This window comes from Rhamphochromis longiceps, linkage group LG8 (assembly GCF_057381845.1).
Source record: "Rhamphochromis longiceps isolate RC_006_pf linkage group LG8, R_longiceps_female_GT1.1, whole genome shotgun sequence".
NCBI classification, from domain to species: Eukaryota; Metazoa; Chordata; class Actinopteri; order Cichliformes; family Cichlidae; genus Rhamphochromis; species Rhamphochromis longiceps.
In genome coordinates, this window is record NC_140564.1 from 26,184,524 (window position 1) to 26,210,850 (window position 26,327).

Genomic DNA, 26,327 nt, shown 5'->3' on the forward strand with positions numbered 1-26,327 from the left:
ATGCTTCACTGGAATATGTTTGAAAATTCAAAATCTGTCAGTGGGATTGACTCGCCCCAAGTGGCCATTAGAGGATCTGCAGTTTTTTCAGCCCTGCAGTTTGGTGGTTTTACTTCACATACACTGCAGAGGAAATTCTGTTGCTTTCTCCATTATTAGCAATTATTACAGTATTGACTGTAAGCTCATATATAGATTTAGGGTGGGTTGCTTTTTTTTAACAGAAGAAAAAAGAAATAATCAGAATCAGAATCAGAATACTTTATTGATCCCTGGGGGAAATTATTTTTTGTTACAGTGCTCCATTTTAAACCAACATTAAGACAAGACAGACAATACACTAACTAAGAATAGTACAATATATACATATATATACATACATACATACATAAGTCACTCATAAATAAATAGTTGGAAAAGAAACATGTGTAGTTGTAGCAGCAAACAGTGTGTTAAGTGGATGCGTTGTACAGGGAGATGGCCACAGGCAGGAATGATTTCCTGTGTCGTTCAGTGGTGCTTTTCGGTAATCTCAGTCTCTCACTGAACGTGCTCCTGTGACTGACCAGCATGTCATGGAGTGGGTGGGAGGTGTTATCCAACATTGTCTTTATCTTGGACAGCATCCGCCTCTCCGACACCACCTTGAGGGAGTCCAGCTCCATCCCCACAACATTGCTGGCCTTACGGATTAGTTTATTAAGTCTGTTGGCATCTGCGACCCTCTGCCTGCTCCCCCAGCATGCAACAGCATAGAGGATCGCACTGGCCACAACAGACTCATAGAAAATCCTCAGCATTTTCTGGCAGATGTTGAAGGACCTCAGTCGCCTCAAAAAATAGAGACGACTCTGGCCCTTCCTGTAAAGTGCTGTGGTGTTTTTAGCCCAGTCCAGTTTATTGTCAATGTGTACTCCAAGGTATTTATAGTCCTCCACAATGTCAACACTGACCCCCTGAATTGAAACAGGGGTCAAGTGTTTCCTGGTCTTCCTGAAGTCCACGATCAGTTCCTTGGTCTTTGCCACGTTGAGCTGCAGATGATTCTGCTCACACCACGTGACAAAGGAGTCGACCACAGCCCGGTACTCTGTCTCATCATCCCTGCTGATGCATCCAACCACCGCAGAGTCATCAGAAAACTTCTGAAGATGGCAGGTCTCTGTGCAGTGGCTGAAGTCTGTGGTGTAGAGGGTGAAGAGGAAGGGGGAGAGGACAGTCCCCTGTGGTGCCCCTGTGCTGCCCCTGTGAACAAAGAACAAAGAAATAATGTCTACAAAAAAATGATACCATGGAAATCTTATTCTGTAAAATAATTTACTCTGAGGCGCTTACATATTTGTGGCAGAGGTTTAGAGTCAAGGGGTGTACGCACAGGAAATAATTCACAGTGATGTGAGCAGAGACCAAGCGATGATGGGCAAAATAACCACTGCTGATATGTTTCTCAATTGAATTAAACAAATACCAATGACAGTGAAGGATATTGTAGATTCGTGTCCAGCGGGGTGGTGGACACGCCAACAGTTGCTTAGGTAATTAGAGATTACCTAGGCAACCAGAAGCTTGAATTACCGTTAGCGATTGACCGTTATTGCAAAGCAATGTGCAGAGAACAAATACTTACATTTAGTAAGTTACTTACATTCACAGGGAGGTGCACAATAGCTTACAGCTCAGGTTACGTTGTAAGGTTTCAGAATGGTTTCCACTTGCACTCATTCTTCCAAAATTTCTCCACCAAAGCGATTCTATCTCCAGGTAAAAACTCCAGGTACTTTCGAGTAACACGTTACCATCACCTTGTTTCCTGCTGTTCTGGCCCTGCTCACACTTAGAAATGGTGAAAAAAGAGCCTCATTTTCTTGAAGCCTGAAAGGCGTCCAGACTGCAGAAACAGCTCTGCTATTGGTTGAAAGTTACTTTGGCTCTGTTCTTCTAAACCTCCACCTCTCCTCACTGTCTCCCAGCTGTTAACAGCCTGTTACCCAGCATGCCTTTCACTTTATTAATGTTACAAGCTGTTTATGTTTGACAGATTATTTTTTACCGTGACGTTTTGCCCTTATGATTGTTGTGCATTATTTTATTTTTTATTTTTTTTGCAGCAGCGTTTTTATTAAATTTTAACACAATACAGCCATAAATCAGAACATCTTGTACGTTTAAAGTATATTCAAGCTTTTTTGCCAGAAAAAGAAAAAGAAAAGGAAAACACACACACACAGAAGGGCGAGGCTTCTGTTTTGCAGCTTCACAAAACAAAAAAAGAAAAGAAGAGCGGAGGGAAACATCCTCAGTTTGTTATATATTCAAATTCTCGACATGAAGGATGATGAAGGGCGTCCATATATTCTCAAAGGTCTGGTCAGCAACATTTGATTTATCTATTGGTGGTGCTCAGTCTGTGACTGGACTTTCATAACAATGCAGTCAGTGCTTTTTTTTTGGAATAGTCAAACTAAAAATTGCTCATTTTTACTTTAATTATGTTTTTTTCTGAAACAATCTCAAGAGGTAACATTTCAGATCCTACAAGATCCATTTAGTGATTGTTTTTTTTGTAATGATGCTTTAAATTCTTCATAAGATTATCTGGTATTATTTTTTATTATATTTATTCAATAGTTGTGGATTATTAATTGTGGTTTTATATTATTGTATTTAATTCTAATAACAACAAGGAGTGAGTGTGCACAGTTGCAGGCTGTAATATTCAAGTCAGGCTGGCTATCCGGTCGTTAAGTCTGACGTCACTAGCCGTGTCTGGGCCTAAACTCCGCTGCAGGTCCATATATCAAACGATCACTATGGCATTACTGAGAGTTGAAAAACTGTCTAAAGTCTTTCATCTTTAATAAAATGATCAGCGTTCTGCTCTACCAGGTGTAACAATTGAGTTTAACATCCAGGCATCCATGAAAACGGAATTTATTTAACAGAGTTAGAAGTTAGCAGGAAGTTAGCTCGCTAGCTTCTATCTAAATACAATATAGCATGTCCTGACTGCGGGGTTTTGGAAACAAATTAAAATGTACAGCTCTGTTATCACTTCCAACATAAATGAAGACAGAAAACTAAACAGCAGTGACGTTTGTAGGGTCACTGAAGTTTGGCTAGCTGGTATATAATGATGTGCTACGTGACCGTTAGCGACACAGCTGTGTTAGCATAATATAAACAAGCTAACTTTTTTTTCCACTCGATAAAAGTTAATGTGAGTGTTCTCGGTGGTCAGGAACAAATGTAATCGCATGGCAGGATGCTGTAAAAGGACCAAACTTCAGCCAGGAGAACAACTGAGATAATCCATCCACAATACGAGGTTAGTCATTCATATACTGCTGCATGGGCTGGGCTGTAGTTACATCGTAAGGTTTTAAAAACTGAGCTTAAATAAATGATTAGCGGTAATTAAAGCCGAGGGAGGTCAGTGATCACTGACTGTTTTAGGAGCTTTTTTTTTTTTTTTTCCTTCTTTTTTTTTTTTTTTTTTTTTTTGCCTGTCCCGTTTGGCTCTTTTGCCATCAGAATTGTTGTCTAAAGGCAAAGAAAGATGCCCAACGGATTTACTTTACCAAATTGACCATCCCAGCCTTGCCGTAATGGTCCATTTGATTCACCTTTTATTGTTTATTTTATTTTCACTTACTGAATATGGGACAGACTTGACTGGGGGAAAGAAGGGGAGAAAGAAAGAGGGAAAGAGAAACAGCTGAGAAGAGGGATGGGGGAGAAGGGCAAAAACCAAAAACCAACAGAATGAGCAGAAAAAAAAAAAAAGAAGAAAAAAAGAAAAAAAATGCATATATCAATCACCTGGGTCACCTGCTGAGAAAGAAAAAAGAAAACAAGCAGAAGAGAACAAATAGAATAAACAACATCACAATGATATATGGGAATATGACAGTAAATACTAAATATTAAACATTATTGTGCAGCACATAAGAGCAACAGAACACAGTGTGCTTTGAGGTAGGAGCCAAAAAGGGTGTAGTTTGTGTGTGTGATCACCCGTGTGTACACCTGTGAGCATGGACGCGCTTGTTTTTTGTTTTTTAAAAGGTTCCTTCATGTAATGATCTGCTAGAGGGTGTGGGGGGCCACAGCCCCGTCCTCCAGGGCATGAAGCATGAAGGAGCTTTTTGAGATTAAATACAAGAAAATACATAACATTAAACATCAAACAACACAAAAGCCATAATAACACAGACTACTTTAGGCCCGGAAGTAGGATTCGTCACGTCATCACTTAACGACCGGATTATTACCACCAGCTTATCGCTTCCTTAGCAATTAAAAAAAAATAGCTCCTGGTAGTGTTTTTTAAAAAAAGTTCTCAGTTGACAGAGAAAACAGAGTTGGTGCAAAGGTAGCAAGACGAGTCTGAGGAGGGGGAAAACAGTGGTGATGACTGAGAGAGGACAGGAGATGAGGCGTGGAAGTAAGCTCTGTGTACATGTAAACATGTCAGGCTGGAGGGCGAAGCTGCGAGGCTGCTGGAAGCTTCTGAGACGTGATGACCACACAGTGTAACGTTTCCTCGCTGGGACACGGGCCACGTCAGATGTCAGCCAGCCACTGTTTGACACTTGGCTTCAGCACAGATACACTCACATGCTCCAACACGGCAGCCGGGATTAAAGACTGAAGGGCTACAATTGGAGACCGACCAACATCCGTTTAAAAGATGGTTTAACCAGTTTAAATTCTTTTTTGTTTTACAACTACGAAGCCAAATATTTTAGTACAACATGTTTTATAGGCTCCGTTTATGCCTGCCAGAATTTATTGCATTGCATATTTCTAAGAAATCTTAAACAAGTGACAAATTCAGACGGTGTAGAGTTTCAGAATTTGTTATATTAGTGTAAATATTGAATTTATAACCATTTTATGTCAGCAGCGACGGCTTTGCAGTTGTTTTTTCATCTCAATCTCAAGAGCGCCTGTCAGGAAATTTCTTCACAATTGACTCTAAGGCGATCTGATCAAAATGTTAATGTCGCAGGTCAGGGAGAAGAATATATATCTTGGCTGTGACAGGGAATCCTATTTGCATGAACGATCCTTTTCTGTGGCTACCTCTAAGTACAGTTCCTCTTCTACTTTTTTTGCCTATGGTGTGCCACAAGGTTCAGTTTTGGGGCCTTTATTGTTCTTGCTGTATTTACTTCCTCTTCAACACTTATTCAGCACTTTTAAGGACATTTTGTATCACTGCTATGCAGATGATATTCAGTTATATATCTCCTTTAAGCCCCATGATGTTTCCAAGCTACAGATTTTGCATAAGTGCATAGACTCCATTAGAGGTTGGATGGCTGGAAACTTTCTTCAACTAAATGAGGAGAAGACTGAAGTCCTTGTTTGTGCTCCTAAAAATTTTGTACCTAGTGTTATGGAAAACTTGGGTCCACTTGCTACATTTGCCAAACCGTCTATCAGGAAGCTTGGTGTTACTATTGACTCAGCTCTGACTTTGGATGCTCATGTAAAATCTCTGGTTCGCTCCTGTTTTTATCACTTGAGAAACATTGCTAAGCTGAGTCCCATTGTATCGCGCTCCGAATTGGAAGTTGTCATTCATGCATTTGTTTCATCTCGTCTGGATTATTGGAATTCTTTGTTTACTTGGAGCATCTTTGGAGCATCTGCAAGTTGTACAGAACGCTGCTGCAAAGCTTCTGACCAAGTCCTCCAAGTACTCCCATGTCACACCCCTGCTGATTCAGCTGCACTGGCTCCCCGTTAAATTCAGAATCCACTTTAAGGTTTTGACCTTGACTTTCAGGGCTCTGCATAGACAAACACCAACATATATAAGTGAACTTTTACATCCATACATTCCCAGCAGGTCCCTGAGGTCATGTCACCAGAGCTTGCTGGTTGTCCAACACACGAGGCTGAAAACAAAAGGCGACAAAGCTTTTGTAACTGTGGCCCCCAGATTGTGGAACTCTCTCCCTTTGAGCCTGAGATCTGTGGACTCCGTGGTCGCTTTTAAAAAACAGCTAAAAACTCATCTTTTTAAACTTGCTTTTGGTTGATTTTTATTTTTAGGTTTTAGCTTCTGTGAAGCACTTTGTGATTTTTATCTTGAGAGGTGCTATATAAATAAAATTTTACTTACTTACTTACAGAATTACACCCAGTTTGTAAATCAAAAATGTATCGATTGCACAAATGTGGACAAAACATCATAATTTCATAATTTGCCACTTTTTTGCAGCAACATAAGTCAAGCTTTGGCTACAACTTATGTTGTGTATGCTATCAGAATCAAGCGTGTTAATCCACAGAAGGAATTTGACTTACTCTCAAAAAACGTAGACACAAATGGTGACTGTGTAGCCACGGAAGAACAAAAGATTTTTGGCTGTATACATAGTTCTTTCCACAGATTTTAAATCCAGTTGTGCCAAAGTGAGGTTGTATTGCAAATGTGTTAGTCGGCGTGCAAATGTCACGGATATATGTGGTATTCAGTTGCACAAAATATCACAAAGCTAAAAACCCCCCCACAAAAGTGCAGTGACTCAGTAAATCCATTGAAGACAAGGCGCGGGTTGTTAGTTTGTAGTAAATCTTTTTCAGTGTGTGCGTGAATTTGCCCCATGTGCCTGCTTTCAACATTAGATAGCCATAAAAAGTCTAGATGAGCTGTAGCTGCAGTAGGTAGCAAAGCAGAACAGAGCCATGAAGTCTGTTACCCTGAAGGGGCGTCCACATAGGTAGCCCTGCTTTGTTGCTAATGGTTGTTTGCTCCAGTTAGAGTTTCAGGCCCGGGTTGCCTAGGTAACCTTTTGGTAATTAATTTAGCACCTTGTAATATGTCAGTCATCAGTATTTCACTGTCATTGGTAGTTGCTTCAGTCACTCGCCTTGACGTTTAGTCCTGGGCATCGCCTCCGTTTTCTTCACTGTCGTTTAAAGTTGCAGAATTTGATTTTCTGTGCTCACTGGTAACCACGTTGCTGCGAACTGGGGGATGCAATTCTCTCTGAACGAAATCAAGGACAAACATGAAAGTTTTAGTTTTCCAAAGTTCAGCGTTACACCGGGAAGGTTGGTGTCAATATTGTCTCCCATTTCTGCAACCAACGTTAGGGTAACCAACAAGTATGTTAAAGACAGCTTGTAATTACCGAGTATGGTATTTGGCACATCTAAATTTGACATTTCCTTAGATGGGGAGGAGGGCCAAAAAATATTTTTGTCCTTTAGTGGATGTCAGAGTCGTAAAAAGGTTAAGAACCGGTGCCACTTTGAGGGAATGAACTGCCGGAGGGTTAAAAATAGAAAACACTAACAAGTCTTGCTAGCCTCTTTTGTGCCATCTGCTGCTACCTCCCAAAAAAGATGCAGTTTGCAGAAAGTTATAAGATGAAAACAACTGAGATCCACCTTTTTGACTTTATATATTTTGTTGCCTTAAAAAAAACAAAAAACATCCAAAGTTAAAAATATCCTTGAGCACTAACATAATCCTATAGTCACAGAGGCAGCATCATGACACCGTCACCTTGTTCCCCGCCTTTCCACTTTGTCTCTTTCAAGACACGATTATCGTCACAGCCACAGCCACATTGTCATTATGCCTTTCTTTACTCCTGACCCCCAGACTCCCATTCCCTCACAATCGCTGTTTGTGGACAATGACATCATGGGCCCCACCCCTCGGTGACCTGCTGGTTAAGTAGGACAGTCTGGATTTAAGATATACGCTCACACACAAAGAGAAATATGGTGCACTGCCCACTAAAGCCAAATCAGGACAACCTTTAGTGTGTATGTGTAGGGTGTATGTTTGCTGAGGGTGTTTAATTTATGTTTCCAGTGAAAGGGAAGAAATGGGAAGGTGAAATGCACACTCCTTGTCTCCTCTTTCTGTGTGAAACCAGGAGTGCACCTGTATTTCTCTGCCTGTTTTAGCCAGTTTTTCTATGTTATGTATGACTTTAACCACAGTTTTGGTTGTTAAATGTCTCTGAAACTATTGCTTTGGTAGTAAACCCCTTCCTTACACAAGCAGCACATTCATTTGTGTTTCCTTCTGGTCCCAAACTGGGAGCCTTCTTACATCTTTTACATGTAAGGTGAATTTATAAACCACTACACTCTGGAGACACTAGGCGGAGTTGCGTTTCAATGTCTCGCCATGGGTGGACCTCTGAGAACTGTAGTTACACAAATAACCAAAAGTTATATTGCTATTTTTCTCCATTTAAGAATTCTAATCTTATCAATAATAAGCAGGCTTTTTTTTCAGTTATTATAATAAAAGTAGTTAGCACAGAGTTTATGAACTCATTGGTATTTAATAAAAAATGTCCTGAAAAATAACAGGAAAAAGTATAGACTTAAGTTAAGTAAGGTAACACAGTGATTATATGTGTGTGTCGTTCCCCAGAGGCCCAGTACTTCCACTTTTTGGGAATTATCTGATTAACAGTGGAGAGTAAGGTCACAAATGAAACTACTCACACGGTTGTGTAATCAATTTTAAAAAAAAAGGTCTGGCAGTTTTATACTTTTGAGTACTCACACACAGACGACTCTTGTACGGCAGCAAGTTATTATTTTTTTACTCAGTTTTTAAATTTAATATTCTAACTATAACATTTGAATTACTGAGTGCTAGAAATTCCCCTCGGTGGATTTTATTTTGGTTTGTATGGAGCAAAATTTCGCCAGCTCCTTATCCTCCTTTATCAGACAAATATATAAATTGGCATCAAGGTTCTCGTTTAGCTGTGCCAGGAAGTAAATTAAAAAAAATAAATAAATAAATAAATTATGGACATGTTGTGAAGCTGTTAGTTTGCCAATTTTCCTATCATAACTATTGCTTAAGAGCATGAAGGTGTTATCAAAAAATCTTACACCTCAATTGATGACACCTCGTTTATCATATGTGAGAGTCTAAACAAAGGTTTAAAGAACAAATGTAGTGTTTACATGAAAGCTGCCTTTTCAGGAGCTGGTTTAAAAGAGGAGGACCTTCAAAAAGAGCGATGTCTTATATTTAATTGGATATTTCTCCCCAATCGTGCAGCCACCTCGTGCGGCTTGAATTTTTATGAAGTGTGTTTTCATCCAACGGTGACGGCTGTCTGATCTACGGGGACTGCTCATCAGACTGTCTGGATATCACGCACATATCTGGAGTGGTTGTGATCTCTTAAGATGACTGAACGGGCTGGATGATTTGATGGGGAACATCAACTGTTGTAAATCTAATTGGCCTCCTGCCTGACGCTACGGGATTGTTGGAGCGTTGGGTTGTGGTGAGGGGCGGGTTTTGTTGCAGTCTGAACGCAGAATGAGAATCTCTCCCGTCCTCCAGCTTTACCTTCGCTCCGCCGCCGCCACAGCTCGGCTCTTCTTACATTATTAGCCGTCTGTGATGTTACATTAAAGATGCATGACTCTCATGCTGTCTCACTCAGCGGGGGCCTCCTGTGTGAGTTGAGTTGCTGTTAGAAAGAGGGCCAAACACACAGACACGCACAGACACACACATGTTATCGTGTGAATGCGGTCGAGCTCTCTCAAAGCCGAAATTTGTTATTTGACAGATGGATGTGGGAGGCTGTCACTGAGACTAAATGCTCCTGAGAGAGACACAGAGAGCCGTCTGGCTGGACAGAGATAGTGAGCTAGCTGGATGGAGAGTGGGAGGGGGTTAGCTCCACAGTATTGATATAATGCAAGCTTTGAGTGCCCTGTCTGCCTGGTTGAGTGCTTGTCGGTGCTGCTGCATATGGTGTGTGTCTTTTATTGTAGCAGTGTGTTTTTGTGTTTGGAGAGCGAGGAGATGGAACCGATGCGAGAGAGTTAAGACTGTACGTGTGTTTAACGCTAACGTCTCTCTGAAGTCCATTTTAAAATCCCCAGACGCCTTGAGAGCTCAACCACACTCTGCTTCCTGTATGTGTGAGTGTGTGTGTGTGTGTGTGTGTGTGTGTGTGTGTGTGTGTGTGTGTGTGTGTGTGTGTGTGTGTGTGTGTGAGAGAGAGAGAGAGAGAGAGAGAGAGGGCTTGTGAAGCTATCTATCTCTCTGGCTGTATCAGTGTCCTAATTGGACTAACAAGATTAGGTGAGGCGGGGAACCTCGGTGTTGGTGTGTGGTTGTGCACGCAGGAGGTTAAATCCAAGTCACATTACAATTCATTTAACAGGGCTGGTGACGTGGATGCAATCTCCTGTCACAGTAATGTAAAGTTATTAGTGCTTAAGTGGTCAGTCGATTAATCAGTTGGAGAAAATTAATAAACAGATTGTTCTCTCCACGCTTTGACGCTTAATCGGCTGAACAGTTAATGATGTAACCAGGAAAATAGCCGGTGATAATTACTTGAGCCATAATATAATAAAGTTTGTGAAGAGACAAGCTTATTCATAAATAACCTAATACAAATGTCAGTTTTGGCCTAACTTGTCAATTAAACTCAAATAATCAAGGTATGTCCTTAAAAAAATAAAAATAAAGATACAGATGATTGGTATTACCTGTAATTAACAAGTAAAAAAGTAGAAATTAAGCTACATTAAAGAAACATATGGCCTATTGCCTAGGATAGGATACTGTCACCTCTTATCTCATTATAGCCTTAATGTGATCTGATCCATCGCTACATAATCAGCCAACTTTTCCAGCTTTGTTTATCATCTATTATGAAGACAATATGATTAAAAAAAGAGACAATAAGGAAGGAAAGACACAATCTGGGATGATTCTTCACCCATGACACTCGTCATTTGAGTCACTGTTGATATAAAAACATCATCAGAAACAGAGCAGGGCGTTATATTCTGAAAACAACCAGCATAACTGGCAAAAACAACATTTTAGTGGCAAAAAAATATTAGATTTTGCTTTATTAGAGGATTTTTTTTAACATGCTAGCCTCTAGGTAGCCTTTAGAAGGGTAATGCAAGCCTCTGTAGTTAATGAGATGTTTACAAACATAACGTTACTCAGCTTTCTGAACTAATGAGGTTTTTCAGTCATGTGACCTTTGCTTGTCTGCCATTTTGGACTTGTGACAGCTATGTTGACAGTGTAGGCTCAAATAAGTAAAGCCCCGTTCACACATGTCAGTGACCCTCTGGCAATCACATGTTGCTAGGGGAAAACATGTGTATTCCCCAGTCAGTTAGCCAAAGCCTTCTTATGATTGTTTTGGTTGCTAGCATGTTGAATGGAAGAGAAGGACTTGTCTGGAAACAAGCTAGCTACTCTCTGTAGTTGCACCTTATAAAACATGTTGGCAAAACTTTTTACTTAGAAGGAGAGCCTTAGCTTTTCGGTTGGAGTCACATTATTTCAAGTTGTCTTACGCCTCGGCTAGCAGTTAGCAATTATTTGCACAGGATCATAAAAGAAAAAACTAAATGCAACTGTGGAAATATGCTAGCTACCATTGCCAACCTGTTGTTTCCCTAGCACATGGTGGCGTCACATCCTAGACAACAGCGGCAGACAACTCTCAAGCAAAGAGTGTGTGATGCCATGTGAGAAACCTCAATAATACTAGTACAATTCTGTTACAACTACATTACAGAATTTGGATGTGTGAAAGAATGCTTGTAGCACACAAAGGCACACTTGGTGTCAAAATGTTCCCATTTTTCTGGCCTCACTTTTACATTAAAGGCTCAGTTTTCAGTAGATTCTGAATTATTCAACCTGATGGTAGTGAGTAAGCCTACAACATGTTGCAGCTTTAAATTTGTATTTTATTTATTTAATTTTTTTTCTAGCAACAAAATTAATGAGGTAATACCAAGTCAAAAAAGAGCAAGTTATTATTTTTCCTCCTGATGTTGTCAGAGCTCAGGTTGGTATAACAACCCAAACCTGACCAAATTATTTCTGAGATACTGCATGATTAAACTCACTGATAAGCCTATTGATGCAGTACAATGCTCTTGTGGCTTCGTGAATAGCTCGAGGGATCTTTCATGGTTCAGAATAGCAGACTCGTGTTACGTTTGTTTAGTCATGAATGGACTGCTGGGCGTTTCGGCATGACACATTTGGGGTGGCTGTAGCTCAGGCAGTAGAGCAGGTCATCTACTGATTGGAAGGTTGGTGGTTTGATTCCTGGCTTCCCCTAGTCTGCATCCCAAATTGCTCTCCGATGCATCCATTGGAGTATGAATGTGTGTGAATGTTACTTAGACAGCACCTAGAACAATGTGCTTGTGTGAATGGGTGAATGCACAAGTTGTGTAAAGCGCTTTGAGTGCTCAGAAGAGTAGAAAAGCACTATATAAGAACCAGTCCATTTACCATGACAATTCAAATAGAGGTGAGGTTATAATCATAGAAAACAAGAAGTGGTTAACTCTCATGTTTTATTGAGACAGGTGTGTTTGCTTGCTAAAGCAGTAAAAGCAACAAAAGCCGTACTGATCTATTCTCCTTCAGTTTGAAGCAAAGCCAGCATTCACAGCGTCCATGATGAGTATTATTAGGCAGTTTGTGGTGTGTGTATTGTTCATATGCAGATACTGAATCACTGGTTTGTCTTACTGGGATATGGGAATGCAACTTTTTTGGGCGGTCACGTGATACCAAAATATTGGCTACGTTCAAGAACGATGTTGAGTTGTGTTGACTCACTTGTGGTTTGTGATTACCTCAAAAAGTTTTGCAAACAAAGAAACTGTTGGCAGAGAAAGCATGAAATGCATCCAGACTGTTGCAACTCATACTTTTAGCTTTCTCCATGCTACCTACGCTCACTCCCCAGCAGAACGAGATAAACTGAATTGAATTGTCCTGTTTTCACCTGATCCACTTTTTGAGGATGGGAATCGGTGGATCCCTACTAAGTCACCTGATTTGACTGAGACTGTTTTTAATATGAGTGTAAAAAAGGTCAGTAACAGATGTGTTAAAAGCCAGAAGCCTCATAAAGCCTCAATTATACTCATCACGGATGTGGACAGCTAGAAACCCGACAGCCGAGTAGTCATTCCTGTTATACTTCTTTCAAGTCCGTTTGAAATTCGCTGCCTGGGTGCATGTGTGGTTGGTACATTGGTAATGTAAATTCTATGCAGACAAGTCCGTGTGGTCCCAAAAAAAGCAGGCATACGAACATGGAAAGCATAAACCCTGCTTAAGCCAGAACTGGCCCATCATAAGCTCCAGTCTGGCCGTCTCGATGGTTTTGCAAAGTGTAAAAACGACAGCGAAGGGGGGTTGGGGATTGGACTTATCACTGTACAGTATTTTGAACCAGGAAATATTGTGTTGTTAAAGGTACAGTGTGGAAAATCATTCTCACAATTCAAGTGCATATTCCTTGCTACAGTGGTCGCTGTGGGAAAAACCTGCTTTAGAAATTGAATGTTAGGTGATCGTTCTAAGGGTAATGCCCAAAGTGCTTTTTAGACTACAAGTCACATTCATCTACTACAAACAGCGAGCTATTTATTAATTGGTGGACCCTTTGATGGTAGCTTTGCATGACTCGAGGACCAAAATAATGCATTTTTAAAAATCTTATAATGGGCCTTGGTTCAGTGGCCCCATAATGTACTGATTTACACATTCAACTATGAAGTGAGGAAGGAGGAGACACGAATACCTTTGGGGGAGGTCATCTGGTGTAAAACTGCCAAATCAAACATGCGGTGCTACCTGCTGTGGTGACCCATTGTGAATGAGGGAGCAGCTTCACTCAGCCTTGGTTCAGCTTAATTGTCAGCCTACTTTGCTCTGTGTGGCTGTCCCCAGGCTTGCAAGGGTTGCGATGAAGTGTTATCCTGACCTTAAACGACCATATTAGAGATATTCATTTAGGTCATGCAGATCCAGGAGTAGAAAAAACCCGTTTTAATCAGAGTGTTTAGAGCACCCTGCAGCCTGAAACTTCTTTGTTTGAAACTTTGGCCATGCTTCATGTAAGAATCCACTATTATGTTTAACTCCATTGACCTATAAATATTTCTAATTCCTTCAGATTACATGGATGTTTAACTTTACCGTAACAATCAATGTCATGACGATCTGTGGGAAGCGTTTAGATGACTCTACAATCTACAAGTAATGTGGTGATTTGGCCAAACTCTGAGGTTTGGATTTATGGTAAAAATGGTCGTATATAACAAAGCTGGTATAATTCTGGATGCCTAATTAACCATTGTGCATAGAATACTGTATCTGTCATGGCTTTTATTTATTGCTTTATAACTGCAATAAACTCTTCTTTTTTCATTTTTAAAGATACATGTGAGTGCATATATGGTCTAATTCATCCTCCAAAACTCATATCTGTGCAGCAGATGTATTTTTTGTATTTTAATTGATTTTGGATATGAAAAACGAGCTCGAAGGCACAGCATGGCTCAAGTGGCCAGTAACTGGCGATGTGGAAAGAGTGCCGTTTTGCAGGATGGCGTGCCATCCGAGCGCTAAATCAGTGATGGTGCTGTCCATTTGCTCCACTCTGTTCCAAATCACTCTGCGTCCATCTTTTGGCTGAAATCCCCGCTGAGATGCGCTGTTATGCAAGAGGTTACGTTTGGGGATTAGCACATCATTTTCAAGGGTAGACATGAAGAATCCAATGGCGTTTATAGGTCACAAATCCCCCGCAGTTGCTATGTGTTAGACACACAAAACAAAAGGATAATACTTGCACTCTCATATGTAGTACATCTTTCGAGTCTTTTAGCGTTTTTAGCTTGGGACAGTTTCCTTTACATTGGGATTTTCAATTAAAAATAAAATATATGTCAAAGAAATGCAGCAGATCCCCTGATATGACACCAAATGTGTGGCATTTTTCACATTTCTTGCTGTAAGAACAACTAAAATGCACGCAAGCTGGCCTTTTTATGTATTGTTCCATCTTTACTTGACATCAGTAGTACCATAAAATGACAGAAAAGCTGACAGGTCTTTGATGAAAGTCATACAGATGAAGAAAATATGAGCTTGAGAGTGAATCAAAAGAAAATGTAACACATTAATGAATTTATTTGCATGGGTATCTTTTAACTCTGTGAACCATAAAAATCTAAGCAAGCAGCATTTTTGTGATATTTTTAAGGGGACAGGAAATATGTAGGTTAAAAAAATGTGTCATGTTTGTTTGTTTATGTCATATTAGTCCAACTGGAGGCAGCAGGACTGTTAGTTTCTGTCCATGTAGCTCTGTGTGTGTTTCTCCACTAGGGCTGAACGATATATCGCATTTGCGATAATATCGCGACATGATCAAGTGCAATTTTCTAACCGCAAAGGCTGCGATTATACTGCGATTATATTATACAATTCATGGGCTGCATCCTCCTGAGGCCGCATTTGTAGACCGATTACGTCACAGCGACGCGCCGAAGGCTGTCCAAATTACTACCATATCCCAGAATTCATAGCGCGGCCCAGCCAAACTCCAGTTTCCAGCAATGGCGGCCGCTACTAAGTTTTAAAATTACTCATACTAATCTTTCTGGGTCACAAAATAAACTTTTAACATATTTTCAGGCGAGAAAGTAGTTGTGTAAACATCAAATATCTGCTCGGTTTATCAAGATATCCCATATTTGCAAAAGTGCTTCGACGTTTTCAGAGGCGTCTGCTACCCACCAGCTCGACAGCTAGCCGGGAGCTCGAGGGTTACTGATGCGGCCGAGAACGGCACAACTCCCGGCACATCATTTTCAGATCACCGCGGAGTTTCGCTGCTCGGGTTAAACGTAATATATAAGTCACTTAGACAACCTAAAAATGTTATTGTTGGGCTTTTTTCAGTGTTTTGTTTGTTCGTGAGTAAATCGGTTTGGCTGAGATTAAAGTTATTAGATTAGATAAAATAAAACTTTATTAATCCCCCGGGTGGGTTCCTCCTTGGTTTTCACACAGCTGACTAAACGTCAAACAGAAAACTTATTAAACAGAAGTATGAGACAGTCGAGAATTTACACCAGTGTCTGGTTATATTTTAGATAGCAAGAAGCAGACGGCCGAGTTTATTAAACTCCACCGAGACAGCGGTGACGCTAATCAGAACTAGACCGTCCAATTTCACGCCTTTAAATTTTAAAGGCGTGTTTGTGTGTGTGTTTATACAATTGCTATTATGTTTGCACTTTATGTGTAATGTTACTGACTGCAGAGATCAGTAAGATGTGTGTATTTTTTATTTATTAGTTTTATTTATTTAATATTATTTTTTAATTGAATGACTGTCTAGTAGTTCACAGATGTCGAAAAACTGAGTGTGGTAAAGCCACTGATTTTTTTTATGTATATTTCTGCAATCTGCACATTGTACTGACTTTCATTTTAATGTTTACACCAGGGTTCCTTGTCAGCACTTTATGCTCAGATGTTTGTAAGCTAAAAATAAACTATTGTGTATGTTCAAATATACTGTTGTGATTGAAGAAGTTAAATAAAAATGTCAGTCATCAATTCATGCATCACCTCATGTCATCATAACAGAGGTCTGTCTTCCAGGAAAGAACAGTTTAAAATTAATGTAATATAGTATTGGCCATACTATATGATGTATTGCTTGTCTTTGTTTAATAATACAGAAGACAAATACCTTAAAAAATAATCGCATATCGCATCGCAATCGCAATATTGGGGCAAAAAATCGCAATTAGATTATTTTCCATAATCGTTCAGCCCTATTCTCCACGCACTGTGCCTGATTGCTGTGGGATAGGATGTGTGATGTGTGGAGGTATGGACCCCCTATTTGTTTGTGTTCTTTGTGTCTCATGTTCAGCAATGCATGGAGTCCGTGTGTGCGTGTGTGTGCATGTGCGCTGCTGCCTCCTGTGTGCAAGTCTGACTGTTGCATAAGAGGATCTGCTGCTGTCCCAGAGCTTAACTAAGGATTTAAACCTCTCTTCCTCACTCTCTCTTCCTCACTCTCTCTTCCTGGGTCGTCTGCCTCTCCAGCTCGCTCTGTTGCACTTTCTCCCATCTCTGTGACTGCATGTGTGTTGTGGGCGGCTGGTGTTGAATAAGTCTCTGTGCGTATGCAGATCGCCCTTACCCATTAATATTTAAAAGTTTGAAACTGCCTCCCTTTTTGATGGCTGGCTTAACTCATTATAACATGTAATTTTTTTTGTTTTTAATAAAAATAATGATTGATGTGGTGATTTAATCAGCTGCGGTTTTGATTAATTCATTTAATTACACTGACTTTAATTTATTCATTTTATATAGAGGATGAATGGATTATAACTGTACTGTACATACATCTCATACTGCCTTCATTCCAGACGTCCTCTATCAACTAGTCGCTGTTTTGGCAACTCTAAATATCTTTGAGTATAAGAATAGACACTAATATCTTACCACATTTATAATGTGTAGATACCTTCAGAATTGGGCTTGCTGGTGATCTAAAAATAAAAGGTTTGGATGAGACTTGGATGCGATGTGACTTGTCCAAGATGCCAGTGCTGCAAATTTGTTCGCCATAAACTCACACAAGAGAATGTTTTGCCAAGGTGCTCATTGGACTCTGTGCTGAGGAAGGTTTTACTGGGCTGAGCGTTTTACTATCAAGAAATTCTCTACTATATTTATTTAAATTGCATTATGCAGCCATAAACATTTTGATTGCTGCTCTCTATAATAACAGCAATTTCCCTTACGTTAAAATGCAGGAAGTTAATATTAGAGCTTAATAATCGCCGTATGTAAATGATCTTGTGCTGCACACACTGGATGAGCAGTGTTATTTAGCAGGAAGGGACACTTGCTATTTGGTTTAGCCTAACTGTTACAGCAAGTCATTGCAAACAGTATGCTGCAAACACAGATGACAACCTGCTCATTTTTTAACCATTGATAAGCTGAAGTTTATACGAAATCTGACTGTATTCCATACAATGTCTGTTCCTTTATTTGCGTTACTAGTGAGTTGCCTTTAACCCATTTTTTTTCTATTTTGATGCCTTTATTTTCCTAAAGTTTTGAGTTTGGTTTTTCTGAGGTATTTTTTAGATCAGCAAAGTTGACTGAGGACCCAGTCAACCACTCGTCCAGATATAGGACCTCGTGTTTTTAAGCCTCGAGCTTGAAAGGTAACGATAGCAAGCTGCATACACACATAGCACATAGGCAACACAGAAACACTCATATCTACTAATTAGTACTAACATACTAGAATTTCAGTCATGAAAACTAATGCAGAAAGTTCTTCGATTGTCTGTATGACACAGTAATTTGTTAAGTAATGCTCCAAAAGGTCCAAAAACTCAATCTCAGTCTCTTTTATAAAAACACAGCAGTGAAAAATGTGACTTGAGTACATTTTGCAGGTACGTATCTTGATTGTGTGCAGTTTATCAGTGCAGTTGAGTTAAAATTGACAAGAAAACACAATCAAATGTCAGCAGTAATCAAGCTGTGATACTGTAGACTGTGTTGAAGTGAAGGTGGTGGTAAAGGTGATGATAATGATGACGGTGTGAGAATACCGATCACACTGGGGAACGTGGTGAGGGGCATGAAGAGAAGGCAGGAAATGGCTGTCCTGTCTTTTAGATAGTCTCAGAGAATAGCAAAACATATCCGTTACACTTCCTGAAGACACAGTCATGACCAAAGACCAAAGATATCCAGTTTCAATCACTTAAAAACAACCAAACCTCTCAATTAGATTTACCCAGACCGAATACTTTACTCCCATCTTCTCACTGGCCGACGCTCTTATTAATATTTTTGTACTAGAGAACACATGCATGTGACACTTGTATACACAGAAAACTTTCCAATGGAGAATCCTTTCATGCCGCTGCAGCTCCTGTTTTCTGTCTCGCCTGTCTTCAAACCTCATCTGTCATGCTCGGGAAGCAGATGTGAGTGCTGAAATCTGCTCGCATACACACATTTCTCATGAGACAGGTGTTTGGAAAGGGGAATGACAGACGAGCGGTGTTGAGGTTACATCTTCATCGATGGCTGAATTCCTTTCATACTTGATGTGTAAAGCGCCTAAGTGTGCCCAATTCATCTACCATCCAGCCGCACCTGGGTATGAATGGGCGCACCACGACTGGGAATAGCGTGAAAGGTTCACGCAAGCTTACCAGATTTTGGAGATCTGAGTCGACTGATATTTGATATGTAGTTGAACGGGAGCTATAGAGAATATTCAAACAAACGTAAAAATAAGAAAATACTTAAAATTGAGCCTAATTTAATGGTCGATGTCAAACATTGTACATGATCACAAACAGGGTGTATCAAATAAATAAATCAAATAAACGACTCATGTCTGTGCAACACAATACGATAAAAAAAGATTTATGCCCAAAGCACCATGCATTTTTGTTATATGAGCACATGGTAAAACATTAAATTTAACAGATTAGGGTCAAATTAAATTGATTTGATTGGTATACATTTAATTTTTACCAAGTGCATTCTCCTTAATGATTAATTATTTGAATAAATAAACCTTTGATTTTACTTTTTTTTTGTTGTTACTCAAAATTACTCAAAAGAATTATAATTGTAAGAAGGTGTGTAAAAGATGATTAATTAGTTTTAGTACAATTCAGCAACGATGGGAATGTTTAGTTTTCTGGTTGAGTTAGCGAGTACATGCATAGTATCACAAGCATCATAAGAAATGCACTACCTAAGTCAAACTTATGTCATGTTTGACTTCAGATTAATGTCAAAAACCCCTGAATTGGATAAATGGAATAAAATGGAAGGATGGAAGGATTCTCTAATCACCCCCAAAGACCTCAGCAGAAATGCTGAAGCTTTGTATTATGCTAAGCTCTATTTCATTTTACACCAGCTATTAACATGCGTTCTGTACTTTTACATCCTGCTTGAATGTGGTTGTTAAAGCAGCCACGTTATAAAGTGAAAAAGTGAATGCTGTCTGGATGCCGTCCTTGAATTTATTTATTTATTTATTTATTTTTGTTCTACACAAACGCTGCAAAGTGATGGAGACAAACTCACCTCGCCAAAGGCAAAAAAGGTTGAGCCAGTACAGCTGTATCACCTTCTGTGTGAAATTTGCTGCTCTACTTACCTACTTACCTAGCTGAAGGACGAATAAAGATAGTGGTGCCTTTGCATTTATTATATGTTGTTTACAATATATCTGAAAATGCAGATAATTGCTTACATATAATCTTTATGCATAATTGCATTTAATACCAGGAGTACATGGGGGCTAAAAGAGTGTAACCATAATAATATGGAGTGTCGGGGCGGAGTGTAATCTAGTCAAGATAATGACCTCTTGCATGTGCACTGGTGTGTTTGTTTGTGCTGGAGGACTGCCCCCGTGCCGCACTCACTGTTCAGTCGTGTTATTTCTTGCTGATTTACTCTCCGTTTCTTTCTTTCTTCCTCTACACAGATTGACTTGGAGCCGGAAGGGAAGGTGTACGTGGTCATTGATCTGTCCGGATCCTCCACTGAAGGTAAGATCACCACGAAGCACCATTATACAAAGAGGGAGAGAGAAATGCACAAAAATATGCACGCATGCACGCACACATGTGCAAAACTGGCAGTAACAAACATGAAAAGGAAGAATTTATAACCGTCTTTTAATACAAATGTAGTTTTGTATAGTATAGTGCTTATCATTAGTGCCAACCCTAAAAGCCCTTACACACCGAGTGCATTGTAAAACAGCGGCACTCACTTTTATTTATATAGCACTAAATCACAACAACAGTTGCCTCAAGGTGCTTTATATTATAAGGTAAAGACAACAACACAATGATACAGAGCAAACCCCAGCAATCAAATGACCCCCTTATGAGCAAGCACTTTGATGACAGTGCTTCCAAATGCAGTCATCTGAATGGTCAGATCTTCTCATTCACATGAAATGTCTGGTATGTAAACACCTTTACGCTAACCTTAGGCAATCAGGATATTTTTGTTTAAGAGTGGCAGTCAGGGAACCCAGGAAATATTAATTGTAACTGATGCTCAAGAACTATTCAGTGTTCACTGTCTGTTTTGCCCTTCTCCAAAAGATAAGGGTAGGACTACCTGCGATGACTTAGACCTCACATGGCTGAATGATTGTGTAATAGGGCAAACATGCCAGTAAGTATTTTCCTTACCCTTAGCATTAAAATAGCATCGAATATTTTCTTTTATTCTGCATTTAGCTCTGTTTTTTTCTCTCTGATATGACTGATATGTTCAGGTGTTTATAAGTATTGCTAAATGTTGGGTCTTAGATCCCGAGCAGGTAGCATAGAGAGGCTTTTAGCTGTGTGTGAAAAACAGCTTTGTTTTCTCAGTGGAAACAAAGGGAGTGATACTAGTGATCCAAAACAGTAAAGCGGTTCGGTGTATGATTAAAAACCGTAGCTCGCTGCCACTAAAATGTTCCTTAGAGTTGAGAGAACTGCATGCATACCGACGGTTGACCAATTTTTGACACGAGCATGCTAACTGGTGTGGAGGTGAAGAAAAGAGTGTTTACAAGGTGGTAGCGATGTTAGTCGACAGGATTCAGAGGGAGTCAGATACTTCAGGGACAAAGTAAGAGAGGTGAGATTGAACTGGGTTGTGCGGTGGAGAGATACTTGTTAAAATGGGAGAAGAGTGTAGAACATGGAGCTACCAGGCAGAAGGAAAAATGGCCAAAGATGAGGTTTGTGGATGGAGCGAGAGGACATGCAGATAGATGGTGTGACAGACGAATGTGCAGAGCACAGGAAGAGATGGAAACAGGCGATGCGCTGTGACGACCCTAACAGGAACATCTGAATAAGGTCTGCATGAATCTATTGATTACTGAAGCTTCTTGCCAGTTTAGTTTTGGTGTGCATAAAAAGCATCTATCCTTAATGTTAATTGTGTTATTGGCTGGGCTCATTATATTTTTCTGCATGGAAAGCAGCCGATAATTTGCAATAATGTGACACGTGTAATGTTCAGCCGTCCCGAATTCCGCCCACATAATGCATTTTATATGTGAAAAGGTCTATCAGTAAGTACTGAATCATAAAAGATTAATGCAACATATTAATAATAAATCAGTCATCAATTTTATTTCATCATCAGCTCATTGTTTAGCTTTCTAGCACTCAGCTTGCTGTTTTAACAGCATTGTTTTCAGCTGCAGCGGGCGGGTGTTTCTTTTTTTTGTGTGTGTGTGCGTAAAAAGCTCTAAAAACCCTCTACCCGTGTGAGTAGCTGGTAAACATCGTGGATATTTTAGCAGGTAAACAGAAAGATATTTCCCTTAGGGGTTTTGAGTGAATGTTGCACTCACATCTGCCAGGTGCGAAGACACACAACTCAAAATAAATGATAATGTTGCTCTGTGACTGGCGACCGTGTAAATAAGCACGTCAGCACACTGAGCGATTTTCCGTTGATTAGATGTCCAAAAGAAATGGTACATAACTGGGCTGAAATTGTACTTACAAGCTGGAATTGCACCTGTAATCTTATCTTTGCTACATCAGCACTTAAAGTACCGAGCGACTCAAATGCTGAATGAGAAAACGACACGCCATGGTCTTAGACTGCTTATAGAAGGGACAGAGGGCCGGCCGTGAGGTAACTCAGAGGTTCAGAGATATGATGATGGCTGGTTGACAACCCTACAAACCAAACTTGGTCACGGGAGTTTCAGATTAAGCAATACTGAAACCTCAGACTTGGATTTGAGCAGTTTCTTCTGTTTTTATGGCACTGCCTTGTATCATTACACCTAACATGCTATCATATGATGCAAGCAAGTTAGTATAGCGTTGTTCTTCTTTTCTAGCCTTGAAGCATAAAATACAGTTTGATTACCAAAGGACTGATTCATATTTTTAATAGCTGTTGTATATACATGCAACATCACAAAGATTATTCTCTCCCATTACATTGTGCTCAGTTTTCTGAGTGTTTTCTAACTCATCTAGTCATTAACATCATCAAATGTAAACATAATTTTAGAATGTAAAATGTTAATCAAATGAAAAGAGACACAGTTTTATTAATAATTCAAAATGCAGCATGTAGATATTTAGATAGCTCTCGGGTAGCCCAGAATCTCACTGACTGACTCTGGCATTTAATAGTCTATACCATTACTTAACAATCTTTGGGCTGAAATTGGGTTTTATCATGACATTTTATGTTATTTTAGCAAAATATTAGGACTTAAGTGTGAATACTGAATATTTATAAATTATAATCAAGCTGCTCCGGCTTAAAGGGATCTATATTTAGCCGGGGATCTCAAGGGATTTGCAGCGGTTACAAAAAAGCCAGAATTTCTTGGTTCTAGGACTCAGTGTTACGTTATATCAGGAGGAACACCATTTTTAACCACGCAGCAGAAGAAAGTTGAAGACAATGAAAATATATAAATAAATAAAATTTAGAAATGCTTTTTAGCTAATTGACGAAATCAGGAAATAGACAGTATCATGGACAGATTTGCCACTCAGCACACATATAATGCACACTGGAAACAAATACACTAGTGTACTTGACATTAAATACGAAAACAACCAAATGTATTAACTAGGGCTGCCACAAACGATTATTTTGATAGTTGACTAGTCACCGATTATTTTTGCGATTAGTCGACTAATCAGATCGTGCATCCATTGGACGTACAGCGTACAGCTTATTGCACCAGCAGCATCTGCTCTTACATAACTATCATTAGCTTACAGCTTTAAGTGTTTAAGATATGTGCTAACTAAAAATAAAGACAAGATGATAGTTTATTAAATTTTAATGAAATTTGCAGATTGTTTCGGTGAAGTTCAATAAACTCCTTGCTATCTAAAATATAACGGGACACCGGAGTATATTCTCAAGCATCTCACACTTCTGATAATCAGCTGTCTGCTTGACGTTTATTCAGCTGTGTAAAAACTATAACTTTAATCTCAGCCAAACCGATTTACTCAGGAACAAATAAAATACTACAAAAAGCCAAACAATAACATTTTTAAGTTATCTAAGTGACTTATATATGTTTAACCTGAGTAGCGAAAGACAGCGGTGGGTTTGAAAACGATTTGCCGGGAGTCTCACGGGCCCTAGTGAGCCTTGCCCCTGGCTAGCTATCGAGCTAGTGGGTAACAGACGTCTCTGAAAACGTTGGAGCGCTTTTGAAAATATGTGGTGTCTTGATAAACTGAGCAGATATTTGAGGTTTACACAGCTACATTCTCGCCTGAAAATATGTTAAACGTTTATTTTGTGACCCAGAAAGAATAATAATAGTAAAACTAACTAGCTTCCGCCATTGTTGGAAACTGAGCTGGGCTGCGCTATGAATTGTGGGGCAGAGCTACTTCTCCTTCTTCGGGGTTTAACGGCTGCTGGCATCCTTGTACATGCAGTGCTGCCATCTTCTGTTTCAGTCCGTTATTACACTCTTAAATCCTACTACTTATTCCTGCGTCTTTTGTGATCTTACAAAGCTTCAAACGACGCATCGACTATTAAATCAGTCGTCGACGATTCTGATAGTCTACGTAATCGTGACTAGTCGACTAATCGTGGCAGCCCTAGCATTAACGTCATCGCCATGGAGACCTAAAACATTAGAGTAAGTCATTGTCTTGAGGAAGAAAGAAGGGTAATAATACTCAGTCGCCACCTCCAGTCATTTCAAGTCACCTGGGAGGAATTTGCATATTTGTGCACCTTTTCCCCCGGATACAAACGGAAAGAATGAGTTGGTGCAAAACACCAGGAGTGCAACTTCGAAATCACTGTCTTCAGGCTTCTCATTGGGATTTTGCACACCATTTATATAAAGTCTTCGGTGAACCGATGCTGCTACGTGTTTTCTAAGAAAATCTGCACAGAGAATTAAATATAATCTTTATCGGCCTTCACCGGAGTGGCAGGGCTCAATGTTCAATAAAATAACTCACATTTTAAATTATAACTTGCTAATTTTTGTGGTTTTTAATGAAAGTTCTGATGATTTTCTATTAGCAGGAAAAACCTTGAGTGGAAATCAGACAAACAGCTGTGTGAAAAGAGTTTCTGAGAGACGTTCCAGGTATTTTGTAAAGAAAAAAATCGTCTTTTCTCTGTGTGCATCCTTGCCAGTTCCTTGCTTTGAAATGTAAGAAAAAAACTGAATCCAAAGCCCTTCCTGTTTTCCTAGAAAGCTTAAGAGCTCACAGACCCTTCTCTCTCCTTCTCCGTTTTCCCGTCTCCTCTGTTTGTTTACGTCGATTAAACACGGAAACATCTAGAAGATCTTTATCGAGTCGGTCTCTCCGCACACATTCTCTCACTCACATGCTGCCTGATAAGAGTGATTTTCACCTGCACCTGTGTATCCTCGCACCTGGTTATAAATAGAAGCAGCTCTGTGCCCTCCGGTGAAATTGTGCATGTATATATCCGTCTGCGAGCGCGCTTGTGTGAGGGTGGTGGGATAGCCTGAGCAGGGGAGGGTGCAGCGGTGTAACGCAGAGAGCAGTAGAGAGTGGAGATAGAGGGAGTGGATTCTTAAAATAGTAGGTGAGATTGAGCCACAGATTACATACAAACACACGCGCACACTCACACACATGCACAGTCTCAGGCGTCCATGTCAAGCCCTCCTCATCGACGATTGGACACTCGGCTGTGACCTCACGACCCACTCTCCTCCCACTCCTGAACTTCCTGAGTTCAGCTGGCTTGAGTGCTCGAGCTAATGTATGCTGATAAAAACAAATGGTGTGTGTGTGTGTGTGCGTCCTGATAGGAGGGATGGAGAGATGGAGGGTGAGAAATAGAGGATGAGGTGGTATTTTTAGCAGATTTATTTTTTTCCCCTTGCTGCAATCTGTTCTCTGCAGCTTCGGAGGCTGGAAGGATGTGTTCCTCTCCTTTTTTTTTCTTCCTCTTTAATTCTCGTCTCTCCTCTCCATCCTCCTGCATCTGTTGTTCTCAGGAAGCAAATAACAATAATCTGACCTAATCTGTCCATCTGTAGACTCTCCATCGGTATTTCTCGATCGCTGCTTTCATGTTCTTCAGCAGATTGTCTTCCTTTTTGAGTCCCTCCACCACCCCACCCCAGCGCCATTTTGTCAAATAAAGCCGATTTCCTTTAAAGCTTAAGTCATAACCTTCGTGGTAATTGCGTACTTGCATCTACAACAGGAGAATTTCAGGCTAAACTTTTTCCAAGAAAGGCTTATTGTTTTTCAGTGCAGCCTTTGTTTATCCAAATTAATCAGATAGTTAACAGAACATTTTCAGTGCAATGAAGAAATAATACAAATAATTTTCCTCAACTCTATAAAGACTTTTTCTACTTTAGGTTTTTCAATAAAATCTAGTGTTATTTTGAATTTCTGTCTGTTCTCTG

At 39.9% G+C, this 26,327-nt stretch overlaps 1 protein-coding gene across 1 annotated transcript in view; it reads left to right on the forward strand.

The window, feature by feature from the left end:
- LOC146663838 (protein kinase C epsilon type-like) overlaps window positions 1–26,327 on the forward strand; it is a 54,764-nt gene that overhangs the window by 7,979 nt on the left and 20,458 nt on the right. Inside the window, exon 2 of the mRNA XM_085416747.1 lies at window positions 20,382–20,445. Coding sequence (XP_085272873.1) covers window positions 20,382–20,445 — 64 coding nt within the window. The remainder of the gene's footprint in view (window positions 1–20,381; window positions 20,446–26,327) is intronic.